Source organism: Anolis carolinensis, chromosome 2, assembly GCF_035594765.1.
Source record: "Anolis carolinensis isolate JA03-04 chromosome 2, rAnoCar3.1.pri, whole genome shotgun sequence".
NCBI classification, from domain to species: Eukaryota; Metazoa; Chordata; class Lepidosauria; order Squamata; family Dactyloidae; genus Anolis; species Anolis carolinensis.
Genome location: NC_085842.1, coordinates 217044561 through 217058585, shown reverse-complemented (window position 1 = coordinate 217058585; position 14025 = coordinate 217044561). Strand labels below are relative to the sequence as shown.

The 14025-nt window shown below is 37.1% G+C and overlaps 1 protein-coding gene across 1 annotated transcript; it reads left to right on the top strand.

Moving 5' to 3' along the window:
- Positions 1–289: 289 nt before the first annotated feature.
- Positions 290–2863, top strand: LOC134295901 (taste receptor type 2 member 10-like). Its single transcript, XM_062969396.1, has 2 exons — positions 290–304; positions 2210–2863. The coding sequence occupies exons 1-2, from the start codon at positions 290–292 to the stop codon at positions 2861–2863; spliced, it is 669 nt and encodes a 222-aa protein (XP_062825466.1).
- The last annotated feature ends 11162 nt before the right edge of the window (positions 2864–14025 follow it).

Genomic DNA, 14025 nt, shown 5'->3' with positions numbered 1-14025 from the left:
GGGGTTAGGTTCCAGGACCACCCGCAATAAGTGAAAATCCGCGAAGCAGGGACGCTATATTTATTTTAATATTTATACATTATTTTAGTAGTTATACACTATTTTAAGTCTTTATCAACCAATCATGTGTTGATAAATCACCTCCTTCTCCTCTCATTGCCACTTGGTCTTTTCTCTCCCTTTGGTTTTTCCTTCCTCCCATTCTTAGGCTGTAAATTGTAATTTTTTATGATTTACTATAGTCTTTTAGAGTTTATTGAAAAGCCGCAAAACAGCGAATCTGCGAAAGATGAACCGCAAAATAGTGAGGGAACACTGTACCTTTGCCTGAGGCTGAGAGACATTCTTGAGTGATGACCCTTGGCTTGAGTCAGGCATTGTTTATACCAACTTTCTTATACTTAGTGCATTTAGGAACAAATTGAAATTGAATCCAGACAAGGCAGAGGTATTCCTGGTCAGTCGAAAGGCTGAACTGGGTATAGGGTTACAGCCTGTGCTGAATGGAGTTACACTCCCCCTAAAGTCACAGGTTCGCAGCTTGGGAGTGATCCTGGATTCATCTCTGAGCCTGGAACTCCACAATTAAATTTTGTACAATTAAAACTTGTGCGCCAGTTGCACCCATACCTTGAGAAGCCAGACTTGGCCACAGTGGTCCACACTCTTGTTACATCTTGTATAGACTACTGCAACATGTTCTACGTGGGGCTGCCTTTGAAGACTGTTCAGAAACTCCAAGTAATCCTTCTGGCAGTAGCCAGATTGCAGACTGGACTAGTGTACAAGGAGCACACAACCCCCTGTTATGTCAGCTCCACTGGCTGCCAATTTGCTACAGAGCACAATTCAAGGTGCTAGCTTTAGCCTATAAATCCCTGAACGGTTCCATCCCAGCTTACCTGTCCAAATGTATCTCTTCCTATGAACCAGGATGGATGTTAAGATTTTCTGGGGAGGCCCTGTTCTCGGTCCCACCTCCTTCGCAAGTGCGACTGGTGGGGATGAGATACAGGGCCTTCTCAGTGGTAGCCCCTTGACTGTGGAACTCCCTTCCTAGTGATGTGAGATCAGCCTACTCTCTCCTGACATTTAGAAAACAAGTAAAATCCTGGCTTTGGAACCAGGCGTTTGGAGATTAGCTACAATGCAATAGACGGCTGGGAATAAATTTGACTGTAACAGGATTGGCTCAGGGACTCTGATTAGGACTATATGGTTGTTTTAATCACTATTTTTAATCCTGTTTAAATTGTATTTATATGTGGTTGTTTTATGTGTAACAATTTAATGTTTAATGTATTTATAATTTGTTAAGTTTATGTTTGATGTGGCATGGAATTGTGCTAAGTTGTAAGCCCCATGGGGGTGGGATAGGTCAGGATAGAAATACGGTAAATAAGGAAATAAACTTTGTGGATTTCTGAGATTTAGCCCAACTTTAAAGGGGTGATCTAAGGAGATGCATTGTAAAGTCTGGACTAAAATAAGGGACACATTTGCTGTCCCTATGACAATGTAGAAACAACCCCCTAGGGAGGGCTCCTTTCCCCTTCCATGATCAAGCTTTTATGTTGCTCCATTCATTTGTGTGTTCAATTTAAAGAATTGTATTTTATGCTGTAGAAATGAAACATTATTGTGTTATTTAATGGGAGAAAAAATAAAGGCAGGATCCAAGGGCAAGGAGCTTCACATTAAATGTCCTAGCATAAAAACGTGAGAAGTTATTTTGGAATTATTTCAGTTTCCTCTTCAGCACTGACAATTAATTGGGCCATTTATAACAGATTCCTCCTACAATTTGCATTGTTTTCCATAGTATGTTCTAGTTATTTAAGAAGCTCAAAATAGCAGGGTTTTCTGTGTTAGATACCAGAGAGGAACCAAGAAAATCACACACAGATTTTAAATCCTCTCAGAGCTTTTCTTTTTCTAGTCAATATCAAGAATGGATTACAGCTCAATTTCTCCACTTCATATCCTTATATGGAGCATCGCAATAACTGGAAACATAGTTGCCCTTTTAGGAAATGGGTTTATCACAGTTGTTCAAGGTCACCAATGGCTTTTAAAAAGAAAGATTTTGCCTTGTGATTTCCTCTTAATTAATTTAAGTGCCTCCAGATTTATTATGCTGCTGTTAAATTCTGTGAACTATATTATGTATTTCATCTGCTCAGAGAGCTCTCTGATTTCTTATAAAAAGGCATATACATTGATTACCTGGACTTTCATGAATATGGCCAGCCTCTGGTCCGCCACATGGCTAAGTGTTTTCTACTGTGTGAAGGTCGCTAACTTTACCAACTGCTTCTTTCTCTGCCTGAAGCCGAGGATCAACATGCTTGTGCCCAGGCTGCTTGGAATGTCAATAGTCATTTCCAGCATCTTCTCTGTTCCTTCAGTCATTGAATATCTTGGACAAATAAGGGGTGGCAACTTGACTGTAATCTTATCACTGAATGTCAGCCAAAATGAGTCTTATATTAAACCCTTATTTCATCTGCAGCTGACTTATACTTCCATAAATGTCTGCATAAGTATAATTGCATCCAGTCTTTTGCTTGCCTCATTATGGAAACACACAAGGAATCTGAAAAAAAGTGGTCTAGGTAGTAAAGACCTTAGCACTCAGGTTCACAAGAATGTCATAATAGTGGTGTTCTCTTTTGTTTTTTTTTACCTTGCGTATTTCACTGCTTCAATAATTGCAGCAAGTGATGTTTTTAAGCCTCATCGTCCTGAATTTTTAATAGTGGATGTTTTGGCAACTTCATTTCCTTCGACACACTGCATTGTATTAATATTGACTAATCCCAAACTGAAAGAAATGGCTGCTCGCATTCTGAATATCAGATAAAGTGCTTCCTAAAAGGGAGAGCAGGACAGCGGATATGTGTTCATTGAGTTTGCGACCATCTAATAGTCTCTGCTAGCAAGGTAACGATGTTGTTGAGCCACAATACCCCACCTTAAGACATATTTCTCTGTATGCTTATGCTTGTACATTTTCAAGCAAATTGCTTTATTTACATTTTTTGGACAAACCATAATAAATCTCTGTGGCTGGTCTTCAACCTGGTGGGTTGATTTCTCTATCCTGGACTATCTAGTTTAGCATACATTCACCAGGCATGGATCCTCTTATCTGGGGTCCTACTTATCCACTACAATAAGATCTCAGCTAATGAGCACAAATGTCTATGCAGAGTAGAAGGAATGCATACATAAAATTGAAACTACCTGGCTTCAGATAGTGTCAGTCTGGGATTATGCTAAAATCTATTTTGATAAGAAGCATAATACAAAACTGGGAGCTACAGCATGGACAACTGTATATTTATCTACTAAAATTTCAAAAACCAAGAACCACTTCGTGAGTTGGCTATAAAGCCAACTCCTTGCCCAGGGAACCCCCTTCCCTGCTGGCCTTCCAGTGGCAGGCTAAAACCTTTTTATTCAGACAGGTTTTTAAAGATGAAGGTGTTTAAAATCTAGTCAGAGGGTGGTGAATATGTTTTGAATATGTTTCTATAGATTTTAACTGTGAATTGTTTAGTGCTGTTTGTGTTTAATCTATTTTAATGTTTGCATATTTGTATATTTTAATTTATATACTATTGCTTTTATGTGAAGCCGCTCTGAGTACCATTTGGGAGAGAAAAAGTGAGGTATAAAACTATAAAAAGAAGAACAACCTCTGAGGATGCCTGCCATAGATGTGGGCAAAACGTCAGGAGAGAATACTTCTAGAACATGGCCATAGAGCCCGGAAAACATACAACAACCCTGTGATCCTGGCCATGAAAGCCTTCGACAACACATATAAAAAGAAGAAGACGCCCCTTTGTTATGAAAAGGCTGAATGAATTCATATCTGAATTAAGCCTGCCTGAAATTGATGAAAACTTCAATCCCATATTTCCTTTAAACCTTCTGAAACTGGCAGCTTGTGTCATCAAGACAATGCTCCACTGCCTCCAGTCATGATTGTTGAAGATCAACATTTTGAAATATCAGATACACTGGACTATTGATTATACCTTCGGAAATCTTAATGCCTTATGAAGCGGAAACACTTCTCAGCACAGGAACAAGCCTGGATGGATTCTAAAGAAGTTCTGCCCAAAGTACTACTAATAAAAAAATCCATGCCAGATATCCAGAAAAAAATGACTCCTGGTTAGAAAGCTGGGAGGGGGCAGGGTTTGTTTGGAGGGACAAAATGTCAAGAGATTAAGTTCTGCCTTTTTTTTTTTAGAGGTACAGTATGTCACAGTGTAACTCTGCCAATTCTGCTGTTTTTCATGTTTGCATCAGTTTATGTATTTGCATATACAGATATAAACCTATATACTGAATGGTGTGTGTTGTTATGCTTTAAAGCATGCTGCTTTTACTAGCTTTATTAGTAGCTTTGGGACAATGCTCCAGAATACTTATCTAGGTTTGGCAAAATTTTGAGGCAGCTGTAGGAATCCCTCAATGTCATACGTATGGGAGAATAGTACAGTGGACAGGCTGTTATGACTAATAGGCAAATGGGAGAAAATCCCACAGAAGTGGCACTTTGCCAATGAGGTGAAAGCCTTCATATTATTTAAATGGTAATCTCTATACATGTATAGTGCAGTTAATATTCACCAGATCTGACAAATGTTTGTCTTACCAACTGCTGCTTTGTTACCAGAAATAAAATTTCTCTCTCCCGAGACATTCATTTTCGGAAATGAGTAAACCTGTACGTGACAAGTTTGTATTATAATTCCTGGGAATTATTAATGTATGCTCTGCCATCAGCATTTTCTGGAAGCTGTGTCCAGAGTTTTTTTGTAAGCTCAATGGATATTAGAAGCAAGAAGAGTAAGGGCCACAATGTTTGCCACTGTATACAGGCAGCTTACTCCAAAAAGAATTTGGTCTCTCTATACTCATATGAGGCATGTGCTTGAGGCAAAAGACATGAAATATGGCATGTCATTCTGCATGGGGGTATCACTGAATATGATGGCCAGATGGGACCTCTTGAATGACCAACTATGCTTGGTTCTACCTGGGCATCTCATGGGTGTAAGGGGGAGGATTTCAGATCATTTGGGTGAATTGAATCCATACAGGCTGGCATTCAGGATATTTAATAATGGGAAGTGCAGTGCACTCAGTGGAATTTGGATAACTGCTGTACAGAGCACTGAGGCCTTTTCCAGGGTAATCTTTAAATGCTTCTCTGTTGCTCACCAGAGTTTCAGACTGGGCCATATACTTCCACATACTGTAGTTGGCCCAGCCTGGTTGGCAGATAATAGAGGGTTGACATACATTCCAATTATGCCTAGGAGGTATGCTGTCCTTGCAGTTGTCTCACAGAAAACCCCATAGTAATTTTTATTCATCAACTTGCTTATTCCAAGCTAGTTTAATCATATGACCCTGGCCTCCTCATGGCAAAATGTCACGTAAATCTCAGTTTCCATCTACTGCCAGTTCAACCAAATTTTTTATCAAGTTTTCATTGTTATATGATGGATGGATAAAAAGTCTTGTACTTAGATGTGATGCAAATGTCTGACAACCATGAAACGTCATGGCTGTTCCAGATGCTCCTTCTTTATTAAGAAATTGTACCCCAAAAATTATGAATTACAGGCAGTACCCAAGGTACAAACAAGATAGATTTTATAGTTTTGTTCTTAAGTTGAATTTGTTAGCAAGTCAGAACAGGTTCATTTTTAAATGTAACACCAGTTGAATACACACACACACACACACACACACCCATACACACAAGCTTTGGATAGCAGAGAGAAAAGTTTTAGATAGCATAGAGAAGGGTTAACACCCCTGTAGAGTTTGTTTTGCTGTCTGTGCCCTGTTCAGAAGATTTCATTTCACTTTCTGTTCCTGTGATAATTGGATTTTGGAAAAATTTACTTGTTGTGGAAACAAGGATTGGTGCAGAGCTGGTCCAACAATGAGGCAAATTAAGCGGTCGCTTCGGGCACCAAACATACAGGGGCGCAGTCGAGACTGCTTTTTCTGTTGATTTGTTGTAAAACATGATGTTTTGGTGCTTAATTTGTAAAATCTTAATGTAATTTGATGTTTAATAGGCTTTTCCTTAATCCTTCCTTATTATCCAACATTTTCGCTTATCCAACACTTTTATTTTTCAGTGATTTTTTTTTGGGGGGGGGCGTGCCAAAATGCTGTTTGCCTACACTTGAAAAATACCTAGGGCCGGCTCTGTTCATAAAACAGGTAAATATTGGCATAAAATCTCAACAAAACCCCACATATGAAAACAGCGTTAAAACCCTAACATCAAATTAAACCTAATATCAGTGAATTGAACATAACATTGATAAATTAAACCAATATAGTCAGACAGAATCAGATAGGAATTATATAGTGACATAAAATCTAAATAAACATTCACAGTAAATTACACAAGCCAACTGAAGTTCAACACAGTTGTGTGGGTTGGATTATGTGGTCTAGGGTGGTAAATTGGGCTGACATAGAATACATATGGGATGTGCACTGCAGTGTATACAGACTGTGTTTTAATGATCACCCTGGCATAAAAAAATAGCCAGATATAAATAATTAAACCTATTCATCTCAATCTCCTTTTTCTGAAGCTGAATGATACAAGTCTACAAATAACCGAAGTTGTTTACATGGAAAAATGGTTATTTCCTATCAGTCACATAATACCAGGTTGCATAATTAGAAACACAATCTTCCTGAGCTTTGCATTGAACTCTGCAGCATGATTTGACTTTTTCAAATGAAGTAAACAGCAGTGTTCTCTAACAGACATCAGGAAAATATCTAGAGAATACAACTCGATATATCCTTTCAGTGAATTTCCCTGGAAAGCAGCCGTAATGGTAATCAATATGCCAATAGTTGAAATAATTTTTGATCATTTTTGAAATTGTGTCTTTTATTGGTATTTTGGAAAATGGATTCATTATAGTTCTGAATGGACACCAGCGATTCCAAAACAGGAAGATGATTCTTTGTGATTTCCTTCTGACCAGCCTGAGTACTTTTAGGTTTATATGCAGTTGGGTTTTCTGATAAACTACATTTTGTACTTCACTCTAAAGATTGATTTATATCTTTTCTTAAAGGATGTTATGTTCTTTTCCTGGATGTTTTCCAACTCAATCAGCCACTGGTGTGCCACATGGCTCAGTATTTTCTATTGTGTAAAGGTCGCCAACTTTGCCAACACCCTCTTCCTCTGGCTGAAAGTAAAGATCAATATGCTTGCACCCATACTGCTTGGACTATCCATAGCCGCTTTCACAGTCTCTTTAATTTCTTTGGTTGTTGATTATTTTGGACAGACAAAGAGGTGCAATCTGACAGAGATTCTGCCAGAGAATGCCAGTCATTTAGATGTTTATGGCATTGCTCCCATTATTTTTCTTCCTATGCAATTTTATTTTTATGTCATAAATTTGTGCTTAAGCGCAATCACATCTATTTTTTGCTCGTCTTTCTGTGGAGACACACAAGGTGTTAAGGACCTCAGCACTCAGGTCCACATTAAAGTCATTGCATTTTTGTTGTTCTGGATCTTCTACTTTGTAGATTTCATTGCTCTGTTTATTTATTCTAACCTCATTAATAATATCGGGAGAGTTCAAGGGCTGCTTTTTGGTATCTGGATGTCTGCGTTTCCTTCTGCACACTCCATTATATTAATAATAACCAATTCTAAACGGAAAGAAATGTATATTTACATCATAAAAGTAATGTATGCTCACATCATGAACATCAGACATGGCATTTCATAGCATGAAAAAAGGGCAGCAGACATCCAACCCTTATGTACAAGGGAGAAAAAGACATCCATCTCCCCATCTAAGTGGGTGCATATACTGCTGCTTGTATGACCAATAGATCACCAGAACTGAATTACAATTAAGGATCACTAGGGAAGTTGGTACTTTTTGAAAATACCCAATTGACACAACAATAAGTTTGATATTACTCCTTCCAGAAACCTGCATTCTTGGAACATCTGGCTTTCTCCTTAAATCTGATTAAGATACATTAATAGACATTTGATAGGACCTCTGAGTCCTAATCCAACAAATAACGAATCTATAAAAGAGTACATGATAAGGTGGACTTATAATTTAGAACATAATGTACAAATGGATGTATCAGGGAAATGTGGGGTAAAGATATACAATTGAGTTTGTATGATAATTTAAAAGATAGTATGTACAAGATTATGTATAGATGCTATTTAACCCTAAATAAGCTGTCTAATGCTTCAAATAAATGCTCAGATTGTCATGATAAGGAAACAAATTTTCACATGTGGTGAATTTCCAAATGGATAAAAGTTGTTGATCTAAAATTTATATATTAATACAAACTTTTTTAAAAAATCAATAGGAAATCGAATCATGTAATAATATAAATAGTTATGCTATCTCTGAAATGTTAGATTAATATATTTAAATTGTTTTATATAGAGTGTGAGCCAGAGTTTTTGTGTCTTAGTTATTAGTTAAATTGTGTTTATTTTAATAGTTTAGCATGATAGTACAGAAATGTGTTACAGTTGTAGGTTTAGGTTTGACTATATATTTATATTGTATATGTATCATTTTTCTTTTTTTCCCTTCAGAATGCTGATTATTCTGTTGTGAATTAGTTTGCATTAAAAATCAATAAATATAAAATCTTATAAAATATCCTGATAAAGTGGCTGTAATGCCACATTGGAATCTATGGTAGAAGAATGATCTGCCACCTGTAAATAACTGTTGGCATCTTAAGTGTGAAAATTGTGGAGTAAAAATTTTGTGCGATATTAATACTGATATATAATTTGTAGGGATGTGTGATCCGTAAAAAGGACCAGAAGTCATTACAAAACTGGGCGGTGCTGGCATTTCATTTCTGAAGTGTTTCTAAATTATAATGAAAGATTAGCTACTTTAACAACAGTAACAAATTTTCGTTACTATTTCGTTATAGTAATTGTGCATAATTACTATAAATGAGGAAACTTTAGAGGCACCTTTCTCCCTCATTTTTAAAGCTATTGGGGTGAAACTTGCTACAAGGTAGAACACATTTACCACTCTTAGCCCACCAAATTCCAGAACATTTCACTTATCCATGGATTTTGTGGAATTTTCAAAGTTTTTATTAACAATATTTTTAATAATAAAGAAAATATGTTGCTTGTTTATTTGTGTAATCCTTTCTTTGAAAGTAGTGGTTCTGCACCAGGAACTTTGTTTTTGCACCGAAAACATTTTTAAATGGGTGGATGACGATGTTAAATTGGTGGACTGGATAGCAAAATGTGCTTTAACATAATGCCCCTAGTGCAAAGACAAGGTTTTTGCAGTTTAATAAACTTTGGCCATGTTATTATGATAGAACCAATTAAGTAATTACATTTATAACCCAGAAACAAAAATGATAATTTACTGGAACTCTGGTTGGCTACAGAGGGGCAAATCTCTTTGATGCTGAGCAGTCCACTGCTTTCTGGGAAATGTAGTTTAGGGCAGGGCCTTTTGAATTTTCTGGCATAGGGCTCCTTCCATCTCATACTACATTTCCTAGATTTCTGTGCTGTTCCCAGAAAACACTCGTCCCTATTTTCCCCGCTCCTAATGCCAAGGCTCCATTACTTTACAGAGGAAAGGAAAGGCACTAAGGCAGCCTTTGGCTTTGCTTTCAGCTTTGCTTCCTTGCAGTGAATATGAAACTGACTTTGGGAGCCTTACGAGATTTACAAAACTAAAACGAAAAAGTATGGGAGAAGTTTTGATTCTTAAATTTTTGGTGTAGGCCATGCCCATGTATTAGATATTGCTTCGTAAGTACAAATTTAACAGATTTGATCTGAATTATGAAGACAAACTTAGTAATCCAGTAGCAGTAATCCAAAAATGCCAGGTTAAACACCAAAACAAAGGGATCTAAAATCACTGAATCAATCTAAAGGTATATCCATGAACATGGAAACAAGAACCTCTCCAAAGGTACATAGGAACATGAAACAGGAATCTTGACAATACAGGAACCATGAACTTGGAACCATGAACAGGGGACCATTCCCCATTAGCTACATTGTCTCCTCTGAAAGGCTGGAAACCAAAATCACTTAATTTGAGCCTGCCCAGGCACCCATGACATCATGTCTAACACATCTGGACTTCAAGGTCTTATCGCGAATCCTCTAAGAATATCTAATTGCCAGCTTTTCACGCCCTGTGTTCTCAAGTCTAATCTACGCTCCCTTGAAAATTCCTCGGATTTGTAGGACGCCAGATAAGAGGATTTGTTTTTCATTTGGTGAATACATGTCTACTAACGTCATATCCTTGTCTTTTATTTGCCCTTATATCATTATCTTCCCTTATCATCTCTATTTATTTTATCCATTATGAACTCACTTCTTTTAGATATCAATGTTGCTACCTCCCAGCTTTTGAAGTACCATACGATTTTTCGTATTTATCAATCCAGTTTAGTTTCAGTTTATTAAGTCCTTTTTTGATGTGTTTCTTGTGAAAAGATTACATCTGGTTTTTCCTTTTAAAATACACTTAGAACTTTTAACAGAATTCTATTTTTTAACTGGATCCCACTACCTTTTAGCAATTTCTATTAATTTTACATCTTTATTATGTATTTTTTTACCGGTTCTCTCTCTTTAAACATAATTATCAACACCATATTTGGATAATGCTATTCATAATCCAACTCTGAAATTTGCTATGGGTCAAATTCACTCAATATATTATTTTTTTATATCTTGATAACTAACTTATTCTATTGAACTCATCAATAGTTTACATTGTTTAGTTCACTTAGCTGTGTGTGTATACGCACATATGTAAGATCAGCTCCCTTCCTTTTGGCTTTCACAAGGAAAGTGAAGACCTGGCTCTGGGATCAAGCTTTTGGATAACTGTGCAGTGCAAGAATGGATGTCTAAAATGTATAATGACCTTGGAATGGCTTTAGACCATGGTTTTTTTTGGTTGGCGTGATTTTTAACTGTTGCAATGTTCAAATTTTTATGTCTAAATTCTTAAATATTTAATATTTTAAGCTTTGATTTTATATGTGTTTTGGGGCATCGAATTGTGCCATGTGTAAGCTGCCGAGTCCCCTTTGGGGTGAGAAAGGCGGGGTATAAATGGGGCAAATAAATGTGTATATACTCATGTATATATTTTTTGATAGGCATATGTACTTACACTTACATATGCATATGCAAATATACCCATACCCATACACACAATATCCTTTTTCTACCCTCTAATATGTCTTTATTATAGACTCCACCCATATTAACTTCTTTTTTCTTCTTCTGTAGGTGCTTCCTCCTATTAGAGTTTCTATCTTTGACATCCTCCTTTTCCCCCATCTCCACATGGTCTTTGACCATATCCTGATCGTTTACCAGTTTCTCTTTTTGAAAAATTTCCATTTCTTTTTTTAAAAAAACTCTAACTACACTCTCTTCCTCTCTCTATTCCTAAACTGGTTGAAGGTTCCTGGGTAGATATTTACTTTTTTAAATGGGAAATAAAAGACCCACCTTCTCTCTTTTCCTCACTTCTCTACCCCACAGAGTCCAAAGGGTTCAGTAAAATGTCAGAGGAAAAGGTAGTTGAGGTTTTCCCAGTAAGTAAACTAAGGGCTCTTCCACAGAGTCATATAACCCAGGAGATCAAGGCAGAAAATCCCACAATATCTGCTTTGAACTGGATTATCTGAGTCCACAATGCCATATATTCCAGTTCAAAGCAGAAAATGTAGGATTTTATTCAGCTTTGTGGAAGGGACCCTAGTACCGACAGCGACTTTGTCTCCGTTGTCCTCTTTCATCATAGCACCACAGGGAAGATTTATTTCACTGGTGATAATACTTACGCCCAGATTATCCATTGAAAAGCTATTCAGAATCAGAGAACATAAGTAATAATAACAACAAAAACAAATCTATTTTAATACGGCACCACCATCTTCTGGAAAGGACTTGGAGCGGCTTATAAGTGGGCCCAGGCTCAGGACATACAACAAAATTTGCCAACTGAAAACACAGTTAAAAACATAATAGCCTAATAGGCATAACATTAGTTATTATGTTGCTCCATTCATTTGTGTTTTTGATTTAAAGTACCGATATTGTTTCTATGCTGTAGAAATGTACCACGATTGTGTCATCTAACAGGAGAAAAATAGATACAGGATCCAAGGGCAAGGGGCTTCACATTAGATGTCCTGGTATAAAAATGTGAGAAGTTATTTTGGAATTATTTCAGCTTCCTCTTCAGAAATGACAATTGATTGGGCCATTTTTAACAGATTCCTCCTACAATTTGCATTGTTTTCCATAGTATGTTCTAGTTATTTAAGAAGCTCAGATTAGCAGGGCTTTCTGTGTTGGACATCAGAGAGAAACCAGGAAAACCACACACAGATAAATTCTCTCAGAGCTTTTCTTTTTCTAGTCAATATCAAGAATGGATTGCAGCTCAATTTCTCCACTTCATATCCTTATGTGGAGCATCACAGTAATTGAAAACATAGTTGCTCTCTTAGGAAACGGATTTATCACAGTTGTTCAAAGTCACCAGTGGCTTCAAAAAAGAAAGATTTTGCCTTGTGATTTCATCTTAATTAATTTAAGTGCCTCCCGATTTATGATGATGTTGTTGACTTCCGTGCACTATATCCTGTATTCCATCTCCTCGGAGAGTTATCTGCGTTCTTATGAAAAGGCATATCTAATGATTACCTGGACTTTCATGAATATGGCCAGTCTCTGGTCTGCCACATGGCTAAGTATTTTCTACTGTGTGAAGGTCGCTAACTTTACCAACTGCCTCTTTCTCTGGCTGAAGACGAGAATCAACATGCTTGTGCCCAGGCTGCTTGGAATGTCAATAGTCATTTCCAGCATCTTCTCTGTTCCTTCAGTCATTGAATATCTTGGACAAATAAGGGGTGGCAACTTGACGATAATCTTGCCGCTGAATGTCAGTCAAAATGAGCATTATACTAAACGTTTACTTCCTCTGCATCTGACTTATACTTCCATAAATGTCTGCATAAGTATAATTGCATCCAGTCTTTTGCTTGCCTCATTATGGAAACACACGAGGAATCTGAAAAAAAGTGGTCTTGGTGGTAAAGACCTCAGCACTCAGGTTCACAAGAATGTCATAATAGTGGTAGTCTCTTATGTTTTTTTTTACCTTGCATTTTCCACCTCTCTAATAATTGAGGTAACTAATGTTTTTAAGCCTCAAAGTCCTGAAACGTTAATAGTTGAAATTTTGTCAACTTCATTTCCTTCTACACACTGCATTGTATTAATATTGACTAATCCCAAACTGAAAGAAATGGCTGCTCGCATTCTGAATATTGGTTAAAGTGTTCCCTAAAAAGGAGAACAGGACAGCAGATATGTGGTCTTTGAGTGTGTGACCAGTTAATAGTCTCAGCTAGTGAACTAATAAAGTTGTTGAGCAATGAAATCCACCCTTAAGACGTATTTCTCTGTATATTTATGCTTGTATATTTTAAAACAAATTGCTTTATTTGCATCTTTTTTAGCCAAACCATAATAAATCTCTGTGGCTTGTCTTCAGCATGGTGATTTGATTTTTCTATTCTGGCCTATCTGGTTTAGCATGTGCTCGCCAGGCACGGATCCTCTCATCTGAGGTCCTACTTATTTACTACAATAAGGTCTCTGCTAATGAGCAAAATTGTCTGTGCAGAGTAAAAAGAATGCATACATAATAATAAAACTGCCTGGCTTCAGATAGTGTCAGTCTGGGATTATGCTAAAAATCTATGTTGATAAGAAGCATAAAGCAAAACTGGGAGTCATAGCTTGGACAACTGTATATTTGTCTATTAAAGTCTGAAAAATCACGAACTACTTAGAAAGTTGGCTCTAAAGCCAACTCCCTGCCCTGGGAAGTTAGAATGGCCACCTCCCTAGTGTCC